Raw genomic sequence first — 26,647 nt, 5'->3', positions numbered from 1 at the left:
TTAGACATTTTTGTCAAAATATTTTCACATATCTGAGGCATTTCTGGCAACACTTTAAAGACTTCAGGTCTTACAACACAATGAAAGGTAAAACATCTTGAGTCTAAAACTGTGCCTATACGAGAAGTCCAGGTTAAGCAATCATAATCTTTTATATTATATTATATTATATTATATTATATTATATTATATTATATTATATTATATTGTTGGTTGGTTGGTTTCTAAATAACTTTTTTCATTGTCTATGATGTAAAAAAAAGTTGCTTCCTTATTTTTAAGTACAATCAACTTGGATGTTTAAGTCATTTCAACTTAAATTACATTAAACTGACTTTAATGAGTTGAATCTTGTATAACGTATTTTAAAAAAGTTGAAAACTGCTTAACTTATTTTGATGAGTTAAAGCAATGTAACATTTTTTACAGTGTAGATATGTATTAGTAGGATTTTGTTGTTGGTTTTATTGTACATTTATATGATTGAAATAATATTCCTTTTACCTTTTATTGATTCTTGCTGAGTATACCAATCTTTTTTTTAAGTTATACCCAGCGATTTCTGGATAAAACTGGATTGACAATTGATTACCACAATATTTGTAGAAAATTCTCATGTCACAGTCTAATAAAGAGTATGTTCCATTTAGATGCAGTATAATGCTTTAGTTGGTCAGATGCAAAGATAAAAAGGTTTCCCATGCCAAAGATGTAACAAACTTTCCATAACATCATTCATTTACATATAAATTTCACCATGATAGATAAGCAGAGTGGATAATGACAGCATCAGTCTCAGCTGCAGCTTTATGTGAAGGTCACACTTTAACCCTGGCATTAAAATCAGCAGATACTTTGTAAATCTGTGCACAATTCACTGCCATTTTGCAAACATCTCTTTCTTTAATTTAAGAGCTCGCATTTTCAGAAGAGACACTCAAAGGATTATTAGGAGTGAAGAGTTTCTCCATATTAGAGTGAGCTTGGGAGAGGTCTGCTCCAATGACCTAGAGCCACATGCCATGTAGCTGCTGGGTTATGCAGGTATTTCAACCATGTAGGTGTTTAAATCAAAGTCGAGGGGAGGGCGGGAGGGCTTGTTGTGAGACTAAGTTAGGTGGGGAGGGGAAGTCTTTGAAATATGGTTGGGAGAGCGCATGTTATCTTTTCTCCTCGCCATTAGACGTCCAGGTTTGGTGTGTCATTGGTTGCAGCCCAGAGCTGGCACCAGCTCAAAGGGGATGTTGAGAAATGCTGCCCATATGGTGGCACTATAAAATCTAGCACAGACCACAACCAAAGACAAGGATCTGTTCAGGACGCCAGCACAGCATCAATTCAAAAACCACATTTCCCGCAGCGCCTGAGGATTTTTGGGGACCAGGACCAGTTGCTTAAAGGGGTGAGTGTTCATTTTAAGACTGTGGTCGTAAGGTTGAGCACTTGTCATTTCATTGGTGGTGTCAGATTAAGTCATTAAATGAATTAAAAGCAGTGTCTTTTCAAAGCATGGGCCCTTTATGATAAAAATGAAGATGTTGCTACAAATCGTTTCATGCGGACTGTTCTGTTTGGCCTTTTTTAGGGAGGTCCTGTCGGATTTGATATGAATATTCTGTGTCATGTTATGTTCCTGCTTCTGCTGGGACTCATTTCTTGCCAGAACAACAATCGCAATGTTAAGCCGGGTGGAAAACCTGCAAAGAAGCCTAACAGCCAAGCTGTAGAGGCAACCCAGCATGGCCCTGAAGATGACCCAAACCCTGGGCTGGCAGGTGCTGCCGATTCCAGTAAAGAAACAAATCCCGGAGGTCGCGGCACCACCCAACAAAGCGCATCTGTCAACAAGCCCGTTGATGAAATGAAGCTGTACTTTCTTAAAAACACATTAGTGACATGCAACGACGGTACCGCCGCTGGGTAAGACAAAGCAATGATATCTTCGCTGCTAGCCAGAGGTGCATTTAATAAACTTGCCAGTTTTCAGTTTTGTACTGTATTAAACTGTATGTGTCAAGTTAATGAACTAATTGCTGCAAAATTGTAGCAGTGTGGTGATGTCACATTAAATATTGGTCCTATGACCGTTTTGAAAATGTCCTCATATGGTCCTCATATGCTCCCCAGACCATCTATATTTATTTGTGTCCCACAGGTTTTACCTAAAGGAGTTCAAAGGAAGTAAGAGATGGCTGATATTTTTGGAAGGTGAGTATTTTAAACAAAGTTAATTTTGTCGAGAGAGGTCAGCGGGCTTAAATGCGGTGCTCTGCGTTATTTTGACTGCTGGTCATCTTCTTAGACGTCATTTTTCGTGCTTTTTCGGAGCACGTCACATCAAGCTGGTTCACCAGTATGTCGAGAAGATATATAGTTTCACTGGACAAGAAAAGTAACATGCAATGTTGAATTAGCCAAGTCAAAATTAAACAATACAAGAAGGAGAGAGCACATAAATAATGCAACGTCTCTCAACAAGAGGAAGTGACTTTAAATAGAGGGGGAGAGACTAATAAACTTACTAAACACGTAATTGTTACAATAATAAGCCGTAACTGTTCTAATAGGCTGACGTGGATTCATTGGACTGTTTTTGTTAAAAGAATAAAAGAATATAGTAGACTAATATTATTTTAGTAGATCTGTATCCTCTCTACCGCAAGTGTTTGTTTTTACCAGAAGGGAGGAATCACAAGTTAAATACAGCAAATTTGTGCCAATATTCAAACTGTCTAAGCTTTTGAAGTCTGCACAAAGGATGGTTAATGTGAGGTTAATTCCAATGACTCATATTTAGGTGGCTGGTGCTGCTACAACAAAGAGACCTGCGATTCCAGATACAAAGCTATCCCCCGACTCATGAGCTCGACTGACTGGCCTCAGACACGCAAAGGTATAGGCTGATATTAACCAGACACACATCTAGCAAGCCATACTTCAGTGATTCTTAATGAAAACACTTATTTGCAGGGAGTGGTTTGCTATCAACACAAACTGATGAAAATCCTCACTGGTATAATGCCAATATTGTGTAAGTTTCTGAAAAATTCGAGAGTGAGATTTATATCACCTATATAATTAACATCTGACTGACTTACGCATCTTATCTGATGTATCTTATGTAACTAGGTTTGTTCCCTACTGTTCAAGTGATGTGTGGAGTGGTAACAAAGCAGCATCAAAATCCAAACAGGGAAAAGAAACAGGTACATATTTCAGTGACACATTTGGTCTGACCATTACCATTTTTGTTACCAAAATTAGGATGCTCTATTTCTTTATTCTGCCATAGAATATGCTTTCATGGGATCTCAGATCATTCGGGAGGTGATCAAAGATCTTGCCCCAAAAGGACTGAAACAAGCCAAAGTTGTGATGTTGGCAGGAACGAGGTGAGATCTCACTGGCTATGTAACCAAACTCTTGTTTGAAAATAAAGACATTCACGACATTGATTTGTATCTGTATGTTCCTCAAATTATGGAAATGATTTATAGTTAAAGATAGATTCATAAATAGTATTAATCCCGAAATACAGTGAGCTTTCTGCATTGTCTGGCCTCGAAAAAGGGATTAGAGGTTATTATTATTATTATTATTATTGCTCAGACAATTATATTTGTGGATGTTCTGCAATTTATTTCCACAAAGAACTATAACTATTATAATTCCCATAATTGGATTTGAATTAACTTATAAACAGAGAACGCTAGCAACCATTACACCTGTTGCTGCATATTGAGATCTAATAACAAGATGCTATGAACAATTGAAACAGAGCCATCTGGATTACCATGAAATCCTATTCCCGTCCATGGACCACCCCTTGAGTTTTACCACAAGACCACCTCCATACACTGACCGAAGCACTATTTTCAGCACATCCTGTTGTCTACCATTAAATTTTTAACTGCAGCCTGTAATGCTATAGACAATGACATAATATCTATATATGTGTCCTGCCATGCAGGATTCTTCCAAGGTTAGCAACATGCTTTGTTGGTTTTCCCAAAGCATTTGTTAAAAGTCAAAGCGATATTTGTAGTTCATTGGTTTGACAAACTAGATTTTGGGGGCTGAGGTAATATTTTGGGATTGAAAGGTCCTTATTCTGTCCTGCAGTGCCGGTGGAACAGGTGTGCTGCTGAACATTGATAAGGTGTCCAGTCTTCTGGAGCAGCTGGGTGCAGATGCTCAGGTGCGCGGCCTTGTCGACTCAGGCTGGTTTCTGGAAAGCAAACAGCAAAAAGTTCCTGACTGTCCAGACAGTGCTTCCTGCACCCCTGTAGATGCCATAAAAAAAGGACTTCGGTAAAGTATACACTCAAGCTATGGGGTTTTGGTCATATTTTAATTCACAGTTTATTACACAAATACTTAAGAGTGAACTGAATAATGATTTAGGACACTTAAGTCCATGTTATTTACAATTAAATGAAAATGTATTATACTTTTGTAATTATAATTTATATTAAATGCAGTTAGTTGAATATGTAGTTGAACGAGTGCTTTTTTGACCCACTTGTGTAGGACTTAAGTAAACCTTTATGTGTAATTTTTTTTTTTATTCTATTGTGTTACACTTTATTTTAAGGTGTCTGTGTTACAGTGTAATTATACATTTAAGTACTGAGTAATAATAATTTACTACATGTACTTACTATGGTTGGTTGGTTTAGGGTTAGTTGCATGTAATTATGCATAATTTATAGTTATTACTACAGTAACTACATGTAAAATGTGTAACAAGGACACTGTAAAGTGTGTTACCTTCTATTGTCTTTGAAATATGGTGCACTGCTGAATGTACTTATAAGCATTCATTGTCAACGTAAAACTTTTAATTTGGCATTTTACAAAGTGTACTTAAGTGTGTTAAAAACATAGTAATGTACACTTAAGTGAGCTTTTATTTCATTGCAGTTTTTCTCAATCGCTTTGGCACATTTTTCGAAACAGTCTTAACATTCTCTAAACTGTAAGTGCAATTGTCACAACTGTTTGCTGGAACATCACAACTCTATTGCATGTCTGCAAAACATAGTCACTGGGGGGGGGGTTCTACTTTTTTGATAACACTACTGCTTTGTTTTGTCTGTGTATCACACTGAGCATTTTAAATACAGATACAGACAGTAGGTAAAAACTGACTGGGAAAAGTCAATACTGTAGTACACAAAAAGAAAATGAACATTTGTATTTACACAGTACATTTATTTTTGCAGAAATGTGTTACATGTAAGCTGAAAATTCTCGGTTGCTTGTTCATTTTTACACACTCTATTATGTATTTCTCTAACACATACATATATATATTCATCATATCTTCCCATTGCTCTTCAATGACAAGAATATTCAGTTTACATGTAACACATTTCTACAAAAAGAATTACAATTGATGACAGTACTGATGTAGCTGCTGCTGCTCAGAGTTGTGATGTTCCTCCTTGTTCAAAAATGGTGGTGATTGTGCTGTCAGCAAACTCCACACACACACACAAACACACACACACACACACACACACACACATATATATATATATATATATATATCCTATATATTCTTATTTCAGTACAAAAAACTATCTTTAGCAAACATTACAAACATTTTATGTCAAATATTTATGGAATATAACATGTCTGACAGATTTTGAACAGAATGGATAATTTTGCATGCAGTGGCTCACATGATGAAAGAATGTTTAGAAGTTGTGAAGAGTTTGACAATTTCACTCATAAGTTTTGATCAATAAGCCATGTGCACTTAGTCATTGTGCAAATTGTAGACAATTGCACTTGTTGTTTTGCACACATGTTTTGCACACATTAAATCAATAAAAAATTCTAATCTGACCTGAACAGGAAGCTAATTGTTGAGAGATCTGAACTTTTGAGGGGGGAAAAAGTGTCATTTGAGAATTGAGCCAAAGCGATTGAGAAAAACTGTAATATTATATTACCTGCAAGTACAAAAAAAAGTAAAATTCTAATTACACTACAAGTGCACAATTAAGTGCACTTCTTTTGTTGCTCATACTGTGCAACTATACTGTTTCTCATATAGGGTTAGGCATTTGAATTAAACCTCAGTGCATAACTCATCCACATATTGTTATTTTCTGATGATTTAATATCTCTGTTAGTTTTTGGAGTGGTGTTGTTCCAGAAAAGTGCAAGCAACAGTATAAAAGAGGCGAGGATTGGCAATGCTTTTTTGGACACAAACTGCACTCCTACATAACCGGTGAGGGTGTGCTGTCTGTGCGATATGAATGAAAACATTCTCACAGAAGTGGCTAATGCTAATAAGAATTACTTCCTTTAAAATAAGGATGTGTCCCTTTGTAGCTCCGCTATTTGTTGTTCAGTGGTTGTTCGACGAGGAACAGCTACGAGTGGAGAACATTTATATGGGTGGCCAGTCACTCTCAGAGCAGCAGTGGACCTACATGCAGAACCTGGGAAAAGAGCTAAAAAACTCTTTCAAAGATGTTACGTGAGTACATTACTTTCATAATGTATTAAGTTACTAACAGCTGAATAATCACGTCGAAATCATGTCATCGATAGTAATGTACAGTGTCAAATTTGATTAGCAATGATAATTACTATTCATATTAGGAAGCAAACATGATGAATCTGTGTTTTGCTCAAGGTTGTATATCTTGTGTGTACTAAAATGTCTTTCTGTATGTTGTTTTAGGGCCGTGTTCGCCCCCTCCTGCCTTTCCCACACTTTGATAACCAAAAGGTAAGGACACGCAGGCACCCTGAGACACACACTCCTCATGGGTGAGCTCACAGCCTGCATTTGAACACTCGTCCATCATGATGCATTCTAGGTGTCACCAAAATGCCACCTCATGGTTTCACACTTAATTAATGGCTCTGTCTATGAGCTCAGCTGAGAGAGCAGTGGGACAGATGATTTGTGAGGTGAACCGTGAAACTCAAGCTGCTTATAAAGAGACTGGTTGGACTGAGGGGACATTAAATTGCCAATTAGTTCAAACTTTCGTCAAAAGTGCACTTAAAGGGGCATTAGCAAGCTTCCAAGGGGGCCGCAGGATAAAAATACATAGATTAATATAATTAATATAATAGTTATAATATATTTAATATATTAATATTAATTAACTAGTACACACACTATATTGGTACACTAAAAATGACATTGGGAATGAACTCTTTCCACACTTAAAGGAGAACTCCGGTCAATTTTAACATTGAGCTAATTTTTTTTTACATTTGGAGTGCTGTCAGTACAGAGAACAACGACAAAAATCGGTGTTGCCTACACCGTGTTATCCTCTTTTTAAAATTTGCACCCTGTTGACTTCAATGGGGCAAGTTTTAAACCTGCTTTTAGCCTCTTAACAGCCTTGATGTGTCATTACAAGTGCACAGGTCATGTGAGTGATTTCTTCGGAGTGAACGCGGGTTAATCTGACTGCAGTAGATGTGAAAGATATGAATAAAAATGATGTTTATTCAGCCAGCGCAAATACCTGTGTTTACATCCTGTTTTCGGTCGAAGTCCACAGTAGTCGATTGTCGAGTACACGTGCGTGATCATAGGTACTAAACCTATGCGCGTGAACTCGACAATCGACTACTTTGGACTTTGACCGAAAACAGGATGTAAACACAGGTATTTGCGCTGGCTGAATAAACATCATTTTTTATATATTTCACTGTAAAAAATTTGCTGTAGTTATGCAGCTGTTTGCCAGTAACTTACTGTAGATTAAAATTTATGTTATTTACTGGCAACAGTTTGTTCAAAGTTAAATGAACATTAAACATTAACAAGTCTTTGTCTTTACAGAATACAATTATAAAATAACAATCTAATGCAAAGCATTCTGGGAACCAGAAATCTTCATCAACCTTTTTCAGTTTTTTTTCCTTCAGATTTTGGTTCCCAGAATGCTTTGCATGAGGTTGTTATTTTAGTTTTATTCTGTAAAGATAAAGACTTGTTAATGTTTAATGTTCATTTAATTTTGAACAAATTGTTGCCAGTAAATAACATCAATTTAAATCTACAGTAAGTTACTGGCAAGTAGCTGCCAGTAATACTGTAATTTCTACAGATTTTTCTAACAGTGTTCTTTCACATCTACTGCAGTCAGATTAACCCGCGTTCACCCCGAAGGAATCACTCACATGACCTGTGCACTTGTAATGACACATCAAGGATGTTAAGAGGCTAAAAGCAGGTTTAAAACTTGCCCCATTGAAGTCAACAGGATGCACATTTTAAAACGAGGATAACACGGTGTAGGAAACACAGATTTTTGTCGTTGTTCTCTGTACTGACAGCACTCCAAATGTACAAAAAAATGAGCTCAATGTTAAAATTGACCGGAGTTCTCCTTTAAGCACTTGACAGTGCTAAACACATAGTTTTACTTCTATAATGTGACTTATTTCCTAATTAAACAGCATTATTAATTTGAAAATGTAGGGCAGGACTGTATTTTTTATTTATTGGGAATTGATTGGATTGTGAAAAGCGTTCCATTTCAGCCCTATATTGCCGTTTGCTAAAACAATGCTGGTTAACATTATGTAACTCAATTAAAGTTACTAAGACAACATTTTTTTGTTTGGATTGTGTGATCAGATTCCCAAAATTAAGTACCTAATTAGATTACGCTTTAAAATACTCGTATTCAGACTACAGTCACTTTTTTATCGATTACATGCTTATACATGTTATTCTCACAATGGCAGTCAAATATTCATAATTCATTGATTCTCCCTACTACTTCTTTTTTATCTTTTAAATTTTCCTTTCTAAATAAGCCTGCTGTTCAGAAGGTCTTCCAGGTTACTGAAAACCGAGACACACAGCTTTTCATCACTGCATTTACAGAAATCTTATACTTCTGTTTTCTCAACATTGCAACATTGCATATCTAATCAACTCCCGATGAATTCTTATTTGAACCTGAAAGTTATTATTTGAAAATGAAAGTTATTTAACCATGGAAGGCTTTTGTCTTTAGAACACATTCAAATGTACAAAATCACATTTGTATGTAAAATCTTTTGCGGCAGAATTGTGACTATCTAGACAGAGTGACGTAAAAGTCTCACTAATTCTGATATGACTGTTCAGACTGAGGTCGCATACGAAACAGATCTGTATCTAGGAAAAGATAAGATTGTACGTGGTCTGTGCTGTTCACACTGTTATGAAAAACACTATTTTTCCTTTCGGATTTTTTCTCTTTCAGTAATTGGATGGATTTCCAGGTCAAGGGGACGTCACTTTCCCGTGCTCTGCAGTGCTGGGACAAAAGTCTTCAGGAGGCCAATAAGAACAGCAAAACCGCTCTGAAGGGCTGTCCCTTTCATCTCATCGATAACTGTCAATGGCCACAGTGCAATCCAACTTGTCCAGCACTGATTGACCAGGCCACACAACAGGAGATGACTCTGCTCCAGGTGCTGGCCAGTATGGGCTTGGACCTGCAAAAGCTAGGCTTGGATGCGAGCGGGGATATTTCAGCCAGCATGGTCAGCAACGGTGGCTAAATTAGCATTAGCAAGCGGTGGTGTTCTTATCGACACGGTTCACCTCATCCATAAATTCGAGATTGTTCAGTGGCTTCCTCTCTGGCCACTTCCAGAGATGGACCTGGGTTTGTCTAGTGAACATGTCACTGGATTTCAGTACCGACAGTCTGCCTTTAAAACCATGTTCTATCAACAGGAATGATTTCGGATTTCAGGGTTCTCCCTGAGCGCCTCTAGACACAGTTAATCAATGGTTATCACAACTGCTAAATAATCTAATTCATCACTTCAGTTAAGAGAACTAGTGTCTGAGTTCAGTGTTTTAACTAAAACTGTCTGACAGCATCATACTGTACAAATAGAATCAAAAAGAGCTGAATTTACTGTTAATAAATCTGAAGAATGTACAAGTTGCGAATCAACACGGATTTAGTAGGATCTTTGCATCACGTTTTGGAGACAACCAGTGAGCAGTCTAATAACTGCACGTATTTAAAAAACTCAAAAAAAAACTAAAAACGTGACAGGACAGCAGAACACTGCAGTAACCACACTTTCCAAACATCCTGCCACAATACTTACTCTACGTTATCTCGTTCTCGTATTTTCATTATTTCAAGTGCATGCTGTTTTAAGACGTTGTAGTCTAGTTTGTAGGCGAGAGTCATAAAAATGAAAGACATTGATGTGAATGGATAAATGTGCTATCTGTTTATTTTTGCCTTATATATGTATAAGTGTGCAATTAGATATTGACTACCTTCCTCAAATACAAAAGCCTTCCTCGTTCATTCAATCATATAATTATCTCGCATAATTACACTTCTTGCCTATTGTCATGATCTGTAATATCCATCAAGTTCTTTTGACATTTATAGTTTGTTTAAATTATCTTGAACACTAATAAAAGACGAATGGAAACTTTAAATGAACAAGATGTCCTATTTTTTGGTCCCCATGAGGAAAACAGCTTATAAATCAAGTGATGTTTTTTTTTGTTTTTTTTTCATATTCAATTATTTTATTTTTTACTTTACAATAAGGTTCATTAGTTAACATTAGTTAACTACCTTAGTTAACATGAACTAAGAATGACCAATACTTCTTCAGCATTTATTAATCTTAGTTAATATTAATTTCAACATTTACTCATATGTTATTAAAATCAAAGGTTGTGTTTGTTAACATTAGTTAATGCACTGTGAACTAACATGAACAAACAATGAACAGCTGTATTTTTATGAACTAAAATTAACAACAATTAATAAATACTGTAACAAATGTATTGGGTAACACTTTAGAATAACGTTCAGTTGTAAGTCATGTATAAGTGGTTAGTTAATGATGAACTAATCATTTACAAAACATTCATAAATGATTAGCAAGTGATATACTAACATTTTATGTATGTTTTGCAAATTCCGTTACAAGTCATTTACAAGTGATTAGTAAATGATTAACTAATAATTTACAAAAGATGACTATGCGTTTCATAAATGTTTAATAAATTGTTACATTTTTTTGTATGTTTTGCTCACATCAGGTGCACAGTGGTTAAAGACTCCATGTGTTTCAGAGAAGACAGCTGTCTATACCCTCACCAGTCAGCACTTACACTGCAGTGCACACTACACTACACTACACACCACACTACAGAAGACAGTTGTCTAGACCCTCACCAGTCAGCACTTACACTGCAGTACACACTACACTACACTACACACTACACTACACACCACACTACAGAAGACAGTTGTCTATACCCTCACCAGTCAGCACTTACACTGCAGTACACACTACACTACACTACACTACACACTACACTACACTACACACCACACTACACTACACTACACTACACACTACAGAAGACAGTTGTCTATACCCTCACCAGTCAGCACTTACACCGCAGTACACACTACACTACACACCACACTACAGAAGACAGCTGTCTATACCCTCACCAGTCAGCACTTACACTGCAGTACACACTACACTACACTACACTACAGACTACACTACACTACACACCACACTACACTACACTACACTACACACTACACTACACTACACTACACACTACACTACACACTACAGAAGACAGTTGTCTATACCCTCACCAGTCAGCACTTACACCGCAGTACACCCTACACTACACACCACACTACAGAAGACAGCTGTCTATACCCTCACCAGTCAGCACTTACACCGCAGTACACACTACACTACACACCACACTACAGAAGACAGCTGTCTATACCCTCACCAGTCAGCACTTACACTGCAGTACACACTACACTACACTACACACTACACTACACTACACTACACACCACACCACACTACACTACACACTACACTACACACTACACTACACACCACACTACAGAAGACAGTTGTCTATACCCTCACCAGTCAGCACTTACACTGCAGTACACACTTCACTACACTACACACTACACTACACTACACTACACTACACACTACACTACACACTACACTACACACTACAGAAGACAGTTGTCTATACCCTCACCAGTCAGCACTTACACCGCAGTACACACTACACTACACTACACACCACACTACACTACACTACACACTACACTACACACTACACTACACACCACACTACAGAAGACAGTTGTCTATACCCTCACCAGTCAGCACTTACACTGCAGTACACACTTCACTACACTACACACTACACTACACTACACTACACACCACACTACACTACACACTACACTACACACTACAGAAGACAGCTGTCTATACCCTCACCAGTCAGCACTTACACTGCAGTACACACTACAGTGTTCAACACCTGTTATAGATGTGTAAACGCATGAATAAATCATTTACAGCACTTTCTGCATCCCCTAATCTAAAGTGTAAACTATTCATCACTTGTAAATGTGTTACACATCATTCGTAGATACGATTCTTATTGATTCTTGAAGTGGTAATCTACGAATGATGTGTAACACATTTACAAGTGATGAATAGTTTACACTTTAGATTAGGGGATGCAGAAAGTGTTGTAAATGATTTATTCATGCGTTTACACAGCATTGTGTTGAACACTGCTACTGACCTGTTACAAATGATCTGCACGTGTATACAAGGCATTTACAACATTTTTTGCACCCTCTAATTTCTACATACATAAAAAAAAAAAAAAATTATAAAAAATTTATGAACTGCATATTCATGTTTTGTAAATGTTTAGTTCAAATTTACAAGTTTATCAAATTTACAAAACATACATAAAATGTTAGTATATCACTTGCTAATCATTTATGAATGTTCTGTAAATGATTAGTTCATCATTAACTAACCACTTATAAATGACTTACAACTGAACGTTATTATAAAGTGTTACCGCACAGTTAACAGCCAATTTACATTACAAAACACTGTGATTGAACTGATCTGTTTGAAATGTGGTCTAAGCAATTCTTGTTCAAACCTAGAATGATTTCCTAGTTGTAAAAATGTGTGATCAACCACAATCTTATCAGATATAATATTTCTACTCTTCAAATGGCTGTACTGTTGCATTTTAACAATACCAGGTTTCACATAATCTCACTGAAAAGATAACTAAATTTACTGTCTGAGCAGAACATTATGGACTGGAATTTCAAGACTTCTGCATTCCTGTTTAAACTGCATTTCTTCTTCTTCTTTTTTGCTAGTCAGAAATATGTTTTAGAACTGTACTTCTTCATTTCTTATATTTCTTTAAAGGAAACTACTTAATAATATGGGGATTTTGAAAAGCTTACTGGCCATCTTTCCAGGGCATCCCCCGACTGTGGCCCGAGACGCTGGAATAGGCTCCCGCAAGGCGACCCTACAGAGGAGAAGCAGTTTGGAGAACTGATGAATTAATGAAAAGCTTTTAGGCTTGATGTCAATGTCTGACAGGTCTGCAAGGTTTTGTTTCCCCATGCAATTTCCTAAAAGAATCAAGCGGAAACTTTGAGTGGGAGTTTATAGGTAAAAAGTAATCGTCTATGTTTTCACATTCATTATTAAGCAAAGACATGACTAAGACACTTCTCATCAGTGTTTGAACAAAATATGTCTTGAGGGGAATTTCACAACTACATACATGCATAAACAATTCATTTTGAGAGGTACAAAACGGTGAGGGAAAACAGGTCATATGTAACTATACAGACAAGACTAGACTGACTTCCTGTAAACAGCAGTTTGGCTGGTCTGAAGTCACTGAAGTTACATTTCTTGATGTTCATTGAATAATTAAGAATAGAATGTGTATTGCATTGAAACTTTTTCCTAAATGAAAGTAGAAAAGGTTTGTGCTCACATCGAAAGCAACATTGTTTATTTTGCATCTCTTATTAAAATGTATGCGGTATATGTTAAAATTCAATGTTTCAGGTGCAAATTCTGAAGCGTTTAACTTTAATTTCCCTTTGATAAGATACCAGAGCTAGCTTAACCACTAGAGCAATGCAAGTGATGCCTCATGTCACAATACTTGATATAGGCCTACTGGAATTCTATCAGCGACGTTGGTTTTAGAAGTTTTTTTTTTTATTATTATTTTTTTATCCATTTCTCACATAGAGATTTTTAAAAAGTCTTTGTTAAAGCGTTATAAGCCATGAACCAAGGTGAATCATAACATTACAAACTTTGATTTAAGAGCCGTTCCACCGAATGGGTGACATTTCTGTCCCCAGGACAGAACTTATAATGAAAATTAACTCTAAAATAAATTGTATTATTAAGCAAAGTGTCCCACACATTAAGCTAACTGCAAATTGAAAAATCTATAATTTAAAACAAATAATAAAAACTACCTGGGAAGATCATAAGTAAGTCCTCTCATTTTAATTTCTGTAAATTTGATGAAATTGTAACTATGACTGAGAAGGTCAATCTCAAATACTCTGTCCTGTTACCTAAATTATTTCTTAGATGTTATTTGTTTACTTTAAAAATATGAACTTTAGGTAAGTCAATAGAATTTGCTCAGTGTCCTTATGCTATTAGCTTGAATGCTATGTGGCCATATGTCATGTATTTGATAACTTTTTGCTTAAAAACGCAATCCTGTTCCTTTCAGTACTGTTACTCATATGAAAATCAGTCAAAAATACAAAGGTACAAGACTTTGTACTTTACGCCTTCAGTGATAGAAAAAAACGACAGTCCCATGAAGCACTGCGAACAGTCTAATCGAATTAAGAACAATGGAGGAATATAAAACTACTTTTTTTAAAGTGTTGATTATATATGTGTTAAGGTTACACTTTACAATAAGGTTCATTAGTTAACATTAGTTAATACCTTAATTAGCATGAACTAATAATGACCTGCACTTATACAGCATTTATTAATTTCAACATTTACTAATACATTATTAAAATCTTAACATTAGTTAATGCACTGTGAACTAACATGAAAAAAATGAATGACTATTTTTATTAACTAACGTTAACAAAGATGAACAAATACAGTAACAAAAGTATTGCTCATGGTTAGTTCATGTTAATTAATACATTAATTAATGTTAACTAATGAACATTATTGTAAAGTGTTACCTATATTTCTTTTATTTATTTGTTTTTTAGTTTATTGCAAAATATGCACATATATTGAAATATATAATTATCTTAAGAGCGTAGAGAGACTGACTTGATTCCATAACTAATTAGCAGTACTTCATGGGAGTGGAACGGAGCTAAAGAGTTATTTTGATGCGTTTAGCTGGTTTCGAATCTCTAATTGGTGGAATTTTCGGTACAGCATCATGGGTAATTTAGTTTTTCACTATTCCGTTGTTAAACACGATTATTTTAAAACTAGGTTGAAATAATATGGAGTCGTTTTTACTTCCAGAACCCAACTGTTGCTCTCTATTAAGCATATTTCCAACTAATTTAAAATGTAAACACATAAAACATCACTATATAATTATTTTATTAGCTAGTAGATAAGCTAAAAAATATATATATTTAAAAAAAAATATATATATATATATTGATCTTCTTTATTTGCCTTTTATGCTTGTTTGGCAAAGTGAAATCCACAATGTGATCTCGGGTGGGGTTTTAATCTCCTCCACCATTTGACTTACCAAGATAATGTATTGTGGTTTTGATAGGTTACATCTTCCTGTTTTCGTTAAAACCACAATTCCTCTCAACTTCTTTTAATTATAACAACAGGTATATAGAGATATATCCAACAGCGGTCATATAGGCCACTGTCTTAAAGTGCACAAGCATGCTTGCGTGCACTTTGACAAACTTTCCATATAACGACATGCATCGCTTTGTTTTTTTACTCGAGGTGGTTTAAGAAAAGGAAATTTCATCAGTGTGTTGCTTTCTTTGTAATTTTGGGGTGGGGGGTTGTGTGTTCCTTTTCTCTCTCTCACTCTTTGATCTCTTTTTGATGAAACTCAAAGCTTGATAGCTGTAAACAATCTATGACCTGCTTTTAAAGAGTACAAATTATTTTGCCTTTGGCCAGATTCTCATTTTAAATTTTCGCGGATTATCAAATATTTTTTTGTGCGTAACCTTTATTTGTCGAGCTTTCATTTAAATGTATACATTCTTTATTTTTTAGCATTAAAGTTTTGTTTTAAAAGATTCTGCTCAAACTTAAGTCACTTATCAGTCATTAAATAAAATGTAAAAAAACACAAACACCAATGGTTTTTACAGGTAAGTGTACAGGTGATCGTACCAACTGAGGTTTATTCGCATTCACAGATTGTGTGAGCGAAGTGCAGCAGTTCCTTTACCACGCAAATCACCTGAGTTGTGGCCAAAACATGTCTTCCTGCTTAGGTCTCTTTTCCTGGCAGCAATATACACACAAACCCACAACTGCACGCGTGCAGCAGTGCGTTTACCTGTGCAAAGTTGAAACTTAGGGGGGGGTGGAGTAACAAGTGGTTAAGGACAAGGAACTTAAAAGAACAGAATAGTGGGGAAAAGCATGTTAGCCAAAATACATTGTTGCAGTTTTATAGTCTGCCCTTGTTTATAGCCTAGTTCAGGATTTTGACAGAACTTGTAGTACATTGTAAAACATCATAGAATAGTCAGAAAAAAAGGCATGCTGTGGTGTGATACAAAAATGATGATTTCTTATCATTCAATAAGCTTCTAGTGGATAATTACACTGAACAAAATTTTGTTTTTGCCCCCATTTTTCATGAGCCCATTTCTCTCAAATATTGTTCACAAATCTGTCTAAATCTGTGTTAGTGAGCACTTTTCCTTTGCCGAGATAATCCATCCACCTCACAGGTGTGGCATATCACGATGCTGATTAGACAGCATGATTATTGCACAGGTGTGCCTTAGGCTGGCCACAATAAAAGGCCACTCTAAAAAATGTGCTGTTTTACTGTATTGGGGGGTGAAAACCAGTCAATATCTGGTGTGATCACCATTTGCCTCATGCAGTGCAACACATCTCCTTCGCATAGAGTTGGTCAGGTTGTTGATTGTGGCCTGTGGAATGTTGGTCCACTCCTCTTCAATGGCTGTGCGAAGTTGCTGGATATTGGCAGAACCTGGAACACGCTGTTGTATACGCCGATCCAGAGCATCCCAAACATGCTCAATGGGTGACATGTCCGGTGAGTATGCTGGCCATGCAAGAACTGGGATGGTTTCAGCTTCCAGGAATTGTGTACAGATCCTTGCAACATGAGGCCGTGCATTATCACGCTGCAACATGAGGTGATGGTCGTGGATGAGTGGAACAACAATGGGCCTCAGGATCTCGCCACAGTATCTCTGTGCATTCGAAATGCCATCAATAAAATGCACCTGTGTTCGTTGTCCATAACATACGCCTGCCCATACCATAACCCCACCGCCACCATGGGCCGCTCGATCCACAACGTTGACATCAGCAAACCGCTCACCCACACGACGCCATACAAGCTGTCTGCCACCTGCCCTGTACAGTGAAAACCGGGATTCATCTGTGAAGAAAACTCCTCTCCAAAGTGCCAGACGCCATCGAATGTGAGCATTTGCCCACTCAAGTTGGTTACGATGACGAACCGCAGTCAGGTCGAGACCCTGATGAGGACGACGAGCATGCAGATGAGCTTCCCTGAGACGGTTTCTGACAGTTTGTGCAGAAATTCTTTGGTTATGCAAACCGATTGTTGCAGCAGCTGTCCGGGTGGCTGGTCTCAGACGATCTTGGAGGTGAAGATGCTGGTTTGTGGAGGTCCTGGGCTGGTGTGGTTACACGTGGTCTTTGGTTGTGAGGCCGGTGGGATGTACCACCAAATTCTCTGAAACGCCTTTGGAGACTGCTTATGGTAGAGAAATGAACATTCAATTCACATCTGTGGCATTGTGCTGTGTGATAAAACTGCACATTTTACAGTGGCCTTTTATTTTGGCCAGCCTAAGGCACACCTGTGCAATAATCATGCTGTCTAATCAGCATCTTGATATGCCACACCCGTGAGGTGGATGGATGATCTCGGCAAAGGAGAAGTGCTCACTAACATAGATTTAGACAGATTTGTGAACAATAGTTGAGAGAAATAGGTCTACACAATATTTTGTTTACTTAGAAAAAGTCTTAGATCTTTGAGTTCAGCTCATAAAAAATTGGGGCCAAAATAAAAGTGTTGCATTTATAATTTTGTTCAGTGTATATCTATTCTGGGTCATGACATTAAAAGCATCCCATCATTTAGATTCATTTGAGTCACATTGTATAAAAGCAGTTTTACCACGTCACATTTCTGTAAGCCTATATCAGTGCCTTTATGGATAAATATGGCTATTATATTTTTAAAATTCACTTATTATGACGCAGTGCTTTAGAAATTAAAACTTATATGCAGACTGATGATATAAAAACAATGCAAATAGATAATACATTTTGTTTTAATTATTAATGATATATTATTAATATTATTATTGGTTGGTTTAATTCAGTGAACATAGGAGAGGGAAAGTATTTTAAATTACATGTTAATAATGAGAACAAACGTATGGTTGTGCAAAGGTAAGACAGATGTTGTTTTTCTTGAAACAGCACAGGCTGTGGTAAAAACCCTTTCCTCTGGTTCAGAGTTAAAAGTGGTGCTTCACCTTTTTAACAGCATGAAACAGAGCTCTCGTATTCACTGTGTTGTTAGCAGTCCTGGTGAAACATTCAAAGAGAAAGTCATCTGAAATCATGCATGCATTTTCCGGTAAGCAAATCAATTTATCTGCTCATTTAAACTGTCAAAATATATATATATAATACACTGTCAAAATATATGTAAATCTTTAAAAATATAGAGGATGTGGTCAAAGGAGAGAAGTGATCCATTGGTGAATTCGCTTTAAACCTGCTTGCCTTCTACTATGAATGAAGTTTATCATTATGTGTACTCTCTGACACACTGTCTTTTTTCATTGACAGTTTTTTGTCCTGTGTTGCTGATATGGTCTTGTCACATAAAGGTAATTTCATGGATTAAACCAGGAAAAACCGCACTCACCTTTAAATTTTACCTCTAATCCCAGAGGGATATTTCACCCAAAGATGAAATTTCTGTCATCCTTTATTTGCCCTACTCGTTGTTCAAACCCTGTATGACTTTATTCTTTCATGGAACACAAAAGGAGATTTTAGGCAGAATGACAAAATCAGTCACCATTCACTTTTAATGTACCTATTCTGCATATGAGTGAAAGTGAATGGTGACTGAAGCTGACGTTCTGACATCCTTTGTGACCTACAAAAAAAAGAAAATCTGTAACACTTTACAATAAGGTCCCATAAGGTAATAATATTACTACAAAACTAATATTAACTAACAATGTGCAATACATTTGTTACAGTTTTTAATACTCTTTGCTAACGTTAGTTAACCTGTCCATGTCAGCTCAGGTCCATTAAATGTTATTAACAGATACAACATTTTATTTTAATAATGTATTTAAAAAAGTTAAGCTAAGATTAACTAACTAAGATTGATAAATGCTTTAGAAGTATTTTTCATTGTTTGTTCATATTAACTAACAATGACTCATTTTAGCATTTAATAATAAATGCTTTATTGTTTGGAGCTCTCTTCCTCTTAAACTTAGGGATGCTCAGACTTTTGGGATTTTTAAAGCTGAACTTAAGACCTGAACTGAACTTTTTTTATTATTATTATTATTTTATTTGTTGTTTTATGAATTGTTTATCTTGTGTACAGCACTTTGAGAATATATACGAATAAAGTTTATTATTATTATATAATTGTTAAGTATTTTTCATTGTTAGTTCATATTAACTAATGTAATTAACTGTTAACAAATTAAACCTTATTGTAAAGTATTAGTAGAAAAATGAATGAGTTTGGAACAAGATGCCAGAATTTCTACTTATTTCTCTGTACACCTTTTAAATCTAGGATTGTATAGAAAGCTTTTTCAAGCACTGTACATTTCAGCTCTAAACAGGAATCATGTAAAGATTTCAGACTTCCTTGGGGTTGTACATTTATAGTGTAATGGGACATTTTGCTGAGTAACGATTACTTGGAAGGTTTTTGCATTATTTCATTCTTCTGCATTACCTTTATTTCAGAAATGTTGGTCCAATGAGACAACTGAATACCAATCCACAACTGAATATGAGTATTCCACAGACACGGTTATGGATTACAGTGATAGTGTATTCCTTTGCGAAAAAAATTTAAACCGTACATTCCGCGACTGGTTCCTGCCCACCATCTACACCATCATCTGCCTCCTGGCTCTCGTGGGGAACTTTCTGGTCATCCTAACCTACCTTTACTTCAAGAGGCTGAAGACCATGACTGACGTCTACCTGCTCAATCTAGCCATGGCTGACCTGCTGTTTGCAATTTCGCTCCCCTTCTGGGCAGCTAGTTTCATGAGCAAGTGGCATTTGGGTCTGTATCCATGCAAGGCCATGTTCACCATCTACAAGGTCAGCTTCTTCAGCGGCATGTTCCTTCTCACCTGTATCAGCGTAGATCGCTATTTCTCCATAACCAAGGCCGTCTCTGCTCATCGCTGTCGCTCCAGTGCGGTCTATTATGGACAGGTATCTTCCCTGGTTACATGGGTGATGGCGGTGTTCTTTTCTGTACCTGACATGCTGTTCTCTGAAGTCAATGTCAATGGCACCTGTATAGCAAACGGCAGCAACTATGAGGACTACCGCATTAGGATGCTGGTAAGCCAGATGGTCCTGGGTTTTATACTTCCAGCGATCGTCATTGGATTCTGTTACATCTGTATCATCAAGACCCTAGTCCAAGCCAAGAACTTTGAGAGGAATAAAGCCTTCAAGGTTATCATTGCAGTGGTAGCTGTCTTTGTATTCAGCCAACTACCCTACAATGTAGTCATGGGAGTGACCACTCAGCAAACAACGGATTGCAGCAAGGACAACAGTCGTCTTTATGCCATGGATGTGACCAGGGCCGTGGCCTTTTTGCGCTGCGCTGTGAACCCATTCCTGTACGCGTTCATTGGGGTGAAGTTTCGCAATGATCTCCTGAAGCTATTGAAAGACTTGGGATGTCTCAAAAAGAGCCACCTCATGTACACCCGCTGCGGTAAACGAAGATCTTCTGTCGGCCTGGACACCGATACCACCACAACGTTTTCCCCCTGAATGCTCTTATCTACTTGAGAAAAGATTCCAAAACAAAAAAAAGTTTTGCCAGTTTCAGTTATATGGTGGTAAATTGTAAAAAAAAAAAAAAAAAACTCAATTTAGAGGAAACCACCTGTGGAGGACTGAATGGTGACATATACTGACATACTGCAAATTTGCTATGCAGTGTTACTAGTTACTTACTGTACAAAAACTTCTTCCTGCTTTGTAACAATAAGCGTTTCACTTCTTGTTTTTAAATTTCCCTTTGAGAGAAGAATTCACTTTCAGTCTTTGTGTTGAATGTTCTTTCAAAAATGAGACCGTTTTAAGTTATGCTAACTGTCCAATAAATAAGCCGCATAATTCTCTTTCATGGTGAAATAGTTCTTTAAAATATGCCTTCTTCTTTATTCTTTATGTCAGAGTTGTTTTAAAACTGAATAAATATAATTTTTTTTAAATATCTGACTCGAGTTGCTTTGCGTGTTATAACATTTCTGTCAACTTCACATCTTCTGCACATCAAAATAACTTCTGTGTGGGTAGTTACACAACACGTCACCTTAAAATAAAAACCTAGCTCGCGCCACGTGAAGGGGAACCACAGTTAGAAATACCAATGTAAATGCAAACATTGTGAACTATTTCATCCTATGGTTTCTCACCTTCTTCACTAGTTGTGAGGACATACTCATTGTCTGTGGTCACAGTATGTACTACGTATGTGGTTGTGATGAGTGAGTCTGTTACAGGTAAAACTTCCGACATGCAGAAAAGCAACATACAGCTCAATTTCATTGATGCATTTTTAAGATATTGTCCAAACATTTGGTCTCAGATTGCACATGTGCAACCCACAAAAAAAACACTCAAAGAGAAACAATTAGTTGGATAATATGAGTAGGTATGAATAGTGTAAGTGCCAGAGGCTTTAATGTTAATTTCACAAATATTGCATGATTTTTTAGTAGGCTATATTTTACATGCACCATCTGTTATTGGATAGTGATTATTGAAGAGCTTTTGACAGCCTGTCTGAAATACCCATGAGCAAAGATGAGAGTTGTCGCACTTTTAGGGGATTCTTCTCAAGCTGTCAGAGTGTCACTGCTTTCTCCAGGTATTACAGATCACCTTACATTAAAACAAAATAGAAAAAAATGCCTTATTCAGAAATATGTATATTTTCTTAATGAATTTGTCTGGTTTTATTCTCAGCATTATCATACACACGTGGTTTTGTTGTTGTTGTTGTTGTTGTTGTTGCTGCAGCAACAGCATGCTGGTTTTTTTTAGGTTTTTTTTTTGCACATTGTAGGGGAATTACAGTTAGACCACATAGAAAGACTAATATGCTCAACGAAAAACAGGAGTCAAAGTAGAAGTTCAATTAGTTGACAGAGAGTTAACTGAAGAAAAGTTCGCCACACTTCCGTAGGCCGTAGAAAATGAGTAAGAGGATCCAGCTTCAAACCAACTTAATATACAGAAACACTAGTACTCACAGTCATGTGGATAATCAGAGGATGGCAATTCTACAGATTCTGATAAGTTAACAGATAATTCTAGCAGCATCCAAACATGGTATTCTGTTCTTCACGCAAATTAGGTTTTTAAAAGATACCATATTTGACACATCCGTAAGAAACTTTGGTAAGGGTCACAGGCAAGTCATAAATTCCGGAAGGAGTCAATGCAAGAAGTGCATAGCCTATATGTTATTCTTCAATGCACAACGTTAGATCGTTTGTGCAATGCAATGCAAGAAGTGCATAGCCTAATGTTATTCTTCAATACACAACATTAGATCGTTTGTGCAACAATGAAGCAAAACATATGTTATCTCTTTAATGAACATGGGAACGAGCTATGTTCTGGTGTTTAATGCAATACAATGCACGAAATGCATAGTCTATACGGTATTCTTCAAGACACACCGTTAGATCGTTTGTGCAATGCAATGCAATGCAATAACATTCGTTATCTCTTCAATGAACATGGAAAGGATTTAGTTCTGGTGTGCAATGCACTGCAAGAAGTGAATAGTCTATGTTATTCTTCAATGCACAATGTTAGATCGTTTGTGCAATGCAACGAAGCAACAAATATGTTATCTCTTTACTGAACATGGGAACGAGTTATGTTCTGGTGTTTAATGCAATGCTCGAAATGCATAGCCTATATGTTTTTCTTCAGTGCACAGCGTTAGATCGTTTGTGCAATGCAATGCAATAACATTAGTTATCTCTTTAATGAACATGGGATTGAGTTAGTTCTGGTGTGCAATGCAAGAAGTGCATAGCCTATGTTATTCTTCAATGCACAACGTTAGATCGTTTGTGCAATGCAATGCAGGACTCTTCTCATCTGGCACACCGTTGAATTCTCCTGGAGACTATTCTTTTGGCATGGTCACATGCCTCTTATTATTAATAAACAACTCCTGTGAGCACAATTAGATAAAACATAAGCGATATCTTTGCTCTTCAAGGAGGAGTTTTCCAATTACATCCACACTGAGCGCTGACATAAACTTCTACACATAATTCACTGTCATAGTGTAACATATCCAGGGGTTGGACAATGAAGCTGAAACGCCTGGTTTTAGACCATAATAATTTATTAGAATGGAGCCTCCTTTTGCGGCCAATACAGCATCAATTCGTCTTGGGAATGACAGATACAAGTCCTTTATTGTGGCCAGAAGGATTTTGAGCCATTCCTCTTCCAGAAGAGTAGCCGGGTCAGCCGTGTAAAGTATTGGATTAAATGTAGAACTTTTCGGCTACATTGTATTTTGACTGAGTATCAAATATATCTGCAACTTTTACTCTCTACTTGACTACATTTTTGAATAAGCTACTCTTTACTCCAAAACATTTGTGATGAGTAATGCAATTATTACAGTTTATTTCTGCTACAGAAGAAGCGATATCACCATCTACAGGACATATAACGTGCATCACCCAATTGTCACAGGTTATGAGATTAGATCTGCTCTTACTGATGGAATGTAAAATCAGTGACCACCAGGCCACACATATATAGGCATGAAACCTATTGGCCAGTGTTTCAGTTTCATTCCAACCCCTGTAGTGACCAATAGTGCTATAAACCCTAAAAAGAATTACACATGCTAGGTATGCATGTGGAAGTGGATACATGAAGTGTGTTATTGACCTTCATGACCGTAGACACCATTGTCTTTACATTTCTCATACAGCTATCATGAGAAGAGCAGAAAAAAACATGGCAAATCTCTTTCTACAAAATGTATAACTCTTGATCAATTACAAAAACAAGCACATATTTAGCCGGGCTAAATGAGTTAACAATGTTACTACATTCCTGACATGGGTCAGACCCTCCGTCACCTCTCAGATTCCAAACACAGACGTTGCCTGTAACATAAATACCAGAATAGATACAATGGTTTTAAGAAAACGATGATTTCCAATTCATTATATAATGCAAGAAGAAGGATTGTAAATCCACCCCTTCAACATCTAGTCAGCCTTTACTGCTTAATGTTAGGTTAATATTATTCCAGGATAGGCGGCATATAGACTACAGAGTTACTGAGCCTTTTCTCCTTTGTGATCTTGCATGGTATTAACCCCAGTCAACTTCAACAATACAAGACTACACCTGCACTTCTTACCTGTATGGGATAGATTGTAAACCTTGAATTTTTGTTCATCGGCACTTTTAATTAAAGTTGTAATGCCATGTGACTAAAATGACATGACAATGCTGATTGGCTGAAGGTTATGGAAGTTTTTTCCTAACATAATTAAAATGAAAATGAAAATGCTTAAAAAGATCAAATAATAAATCAAAGTCTCAAAACAACTGTTCAAATGATAAATCAAATAGTCAAAATATTAAATAATAAATCAAACTCTCAAAATGGCTGCACAAATTATAAATCAAATGCTCAAATGCAATTTCATTTCCTCATTCGGATTTGATTTTTAATTTTCATTATCAACCCAGTATAACCCTGTCATAATTAAATCTATAAGTCAATGCTCAAATCATAAATCAAATGCTCAAACGCACATCGCAGATCAAATGCTCAAACGGAAGCCGAAAATGATACATCAAATGCGGAATGTCAATCAAGTAGCGTGGGCGGAGCTTTGAGACAGAACGGGCCGGGGTACCTCAGCCGCTATCTGTGTACATTACTGTGTTTACCTCATTGACGACATCGATTTTATTTATATAAAATGGACAAAAGTTTAATAACTAAACTTTTAAGGGATGCAGCAGAGGTCCTGGAGCAGAGCTCATTGACAACAGGTGAAGCAGTCGATTCATTAAATTTTGAAAAGGTAAACACATTTTCAGGTGACACCTTTTATGTTCCCTGTATGAAATAAAAATGAATAAATATGACTAAAACCATATATTGCTATTATTACCTTCTTTATTATTTTTCACAATCACATGCAAGATACATGGGTGCAACATAACATTCTAAATTAATCATTATTAATTAACATGCATTTGATTTATCATTTCCGGCTTCCGTTTGAGCATTTGATTTATAATTTGAGCATTTGAAAAACTTCCATAGAAGGTACCACTGAGCAGTAACATTAAAGGCAGCAGACCAAGAAAAATATAAATCAATTTCACACTTATATCAGACCTCAAAAAAAAAAAGAACTGTTCAAAATAGGGGATTTTATATTATTTAAGCACCCAAAACCTTATCAGTTTGACGGATTTTTACATAAAGAACTTTACTTAAAATGTTCTTGTATTGACTGTCATCTGCCAGGTTTTTTCCTAATATCTGTCATTATTAGCAGAACACATTTTACGTATGGGGAAAACCAGTTGTTTATTTGTGTGGTGATGATGGTTCCCCCCCCTATTTTCATCAGTCTGTTTTGTTTATGTGGCTGTTTTAGATCCTGTTTGCCTTTCTCCATGGTGTTTTAAAGTGGTAGCCTACATCAATCACAGCAGAATTCAAATGGGTTGAACATTTTATCATCAGCGTCGCGCAAATCTTATCACACTTTTGTAGCACGCTGGTGAACGCGCGCAGAGCATACTGTGATTCGCGCGCGCCACACATGCTAAATTAAATAACCTGGGCTTCAGTCATTTTGTTTCCATTAACCATGGTTCAAATATTTTACCCCCGCTAAACCCTTTGAAATAAGACCGTATTATATCCTATGATTACATTATTACACTCTGTGCTGTAGTTTCTACATGTACCCACTAGAGCGCGCTCTTGCATAAAACTATCTAGATACCGAGAATTATTTGAGCACATTACGATGCAGTTCTAAACTTGAGCAGCAGGGGTCGCCGCCCTTCTGCAAACAGCAACATGTGAGAGGAAAAGACAGAACAGGAAACCATTAAATGTGTTGGAGGTGGAGGAAGTGCAGCAAAAAGAACACTAGGGAATAATATGGGAAGGACATAGTCACCCCTAAACCTACAGTAG

General features: G+C 36.6%; 2 protein-coding genes across 2 annotated transcripts; both read left to right on the top strand.

Annotated features, from left to right (window-relative positions):
- Positions 1-1,606: 1,606 nt before the first annotated feature.
- notum2 (notum pectinacetylesterase 2) lies at positions 1,607-10,714 on the top strand (the record flags this gene model as incomplete). Its single annotated transcript, XM_084427113.1, has 11 exons — positions 1,607-1,920; positions 2,156-2,208; positions 2,798-2,893; positions 2,971-3,031; positions 3,130-3,206; positions 3,293-3,392; positions 4,123-4,311; positions 6,144-6,244; positions 6,349-6,496; positions 6,704-6,751; positions 9,246-10,714. 11 exons carry the CDS (start codon positions 1,607-1,609, stop codon positions 9,544-9,546), a joined length of 1,488 nt encoding a protein of 495 aa, XP_084283239.1. The 3' UTR covers positions 9,547-10,714.
- Positions 10,715-18,644: 7,930 nt separating this feature from the next.
- ccr7 (chemokine (C-C motif) receptor 7) lies at positions 18,645-21,639 on the top strand. The gene is made up of 3 exons (XM_084426253.1): positions 18,645-18,757; positions 18,973-19,013; positions 20,131-21,639. The coding sequence occupies exons 1-3, from the start codon at positions 18,742-18,744 to the stop codon at positions 21,187-21,189; spliced, it is 1,116 nt and encodes a 371-aa protein (XP_084282379.1). The 5' UTR covers positions 18,645-18,741; the 3' UTR covers positions 21,190-21,639.
- Positions 21,640-26,647: the final 5,008 nt, after the last annotated feature.

This window comes from Rutilus rutilus (assembly GCF_951802725.1).
Source record: "Rutilus rutilus genome assembly, chromosome: 12".
NCBI classification, from domain to species: Eukaryota; Metazoa; Chordata; class Actinopteri; order Cypriniformes; family Leuciscidae; genus Rutilus; species Rutilus rutilus.
This window is presented reverse-complemented; position numbering and strand designations above follow the sequence as displayed.

Excerpts from the sequence above, each read along its gene's own strand:
- ccr7 (XM_084426253.1), top strand. Across the intron at positions 19,014-20,130 it reads TATGGTCTTGTCACATAAAG|AAATGTTGGTCCAATGAGAC; the intron begins GTAATTTCATGG and ends CCTTTATTTCAG.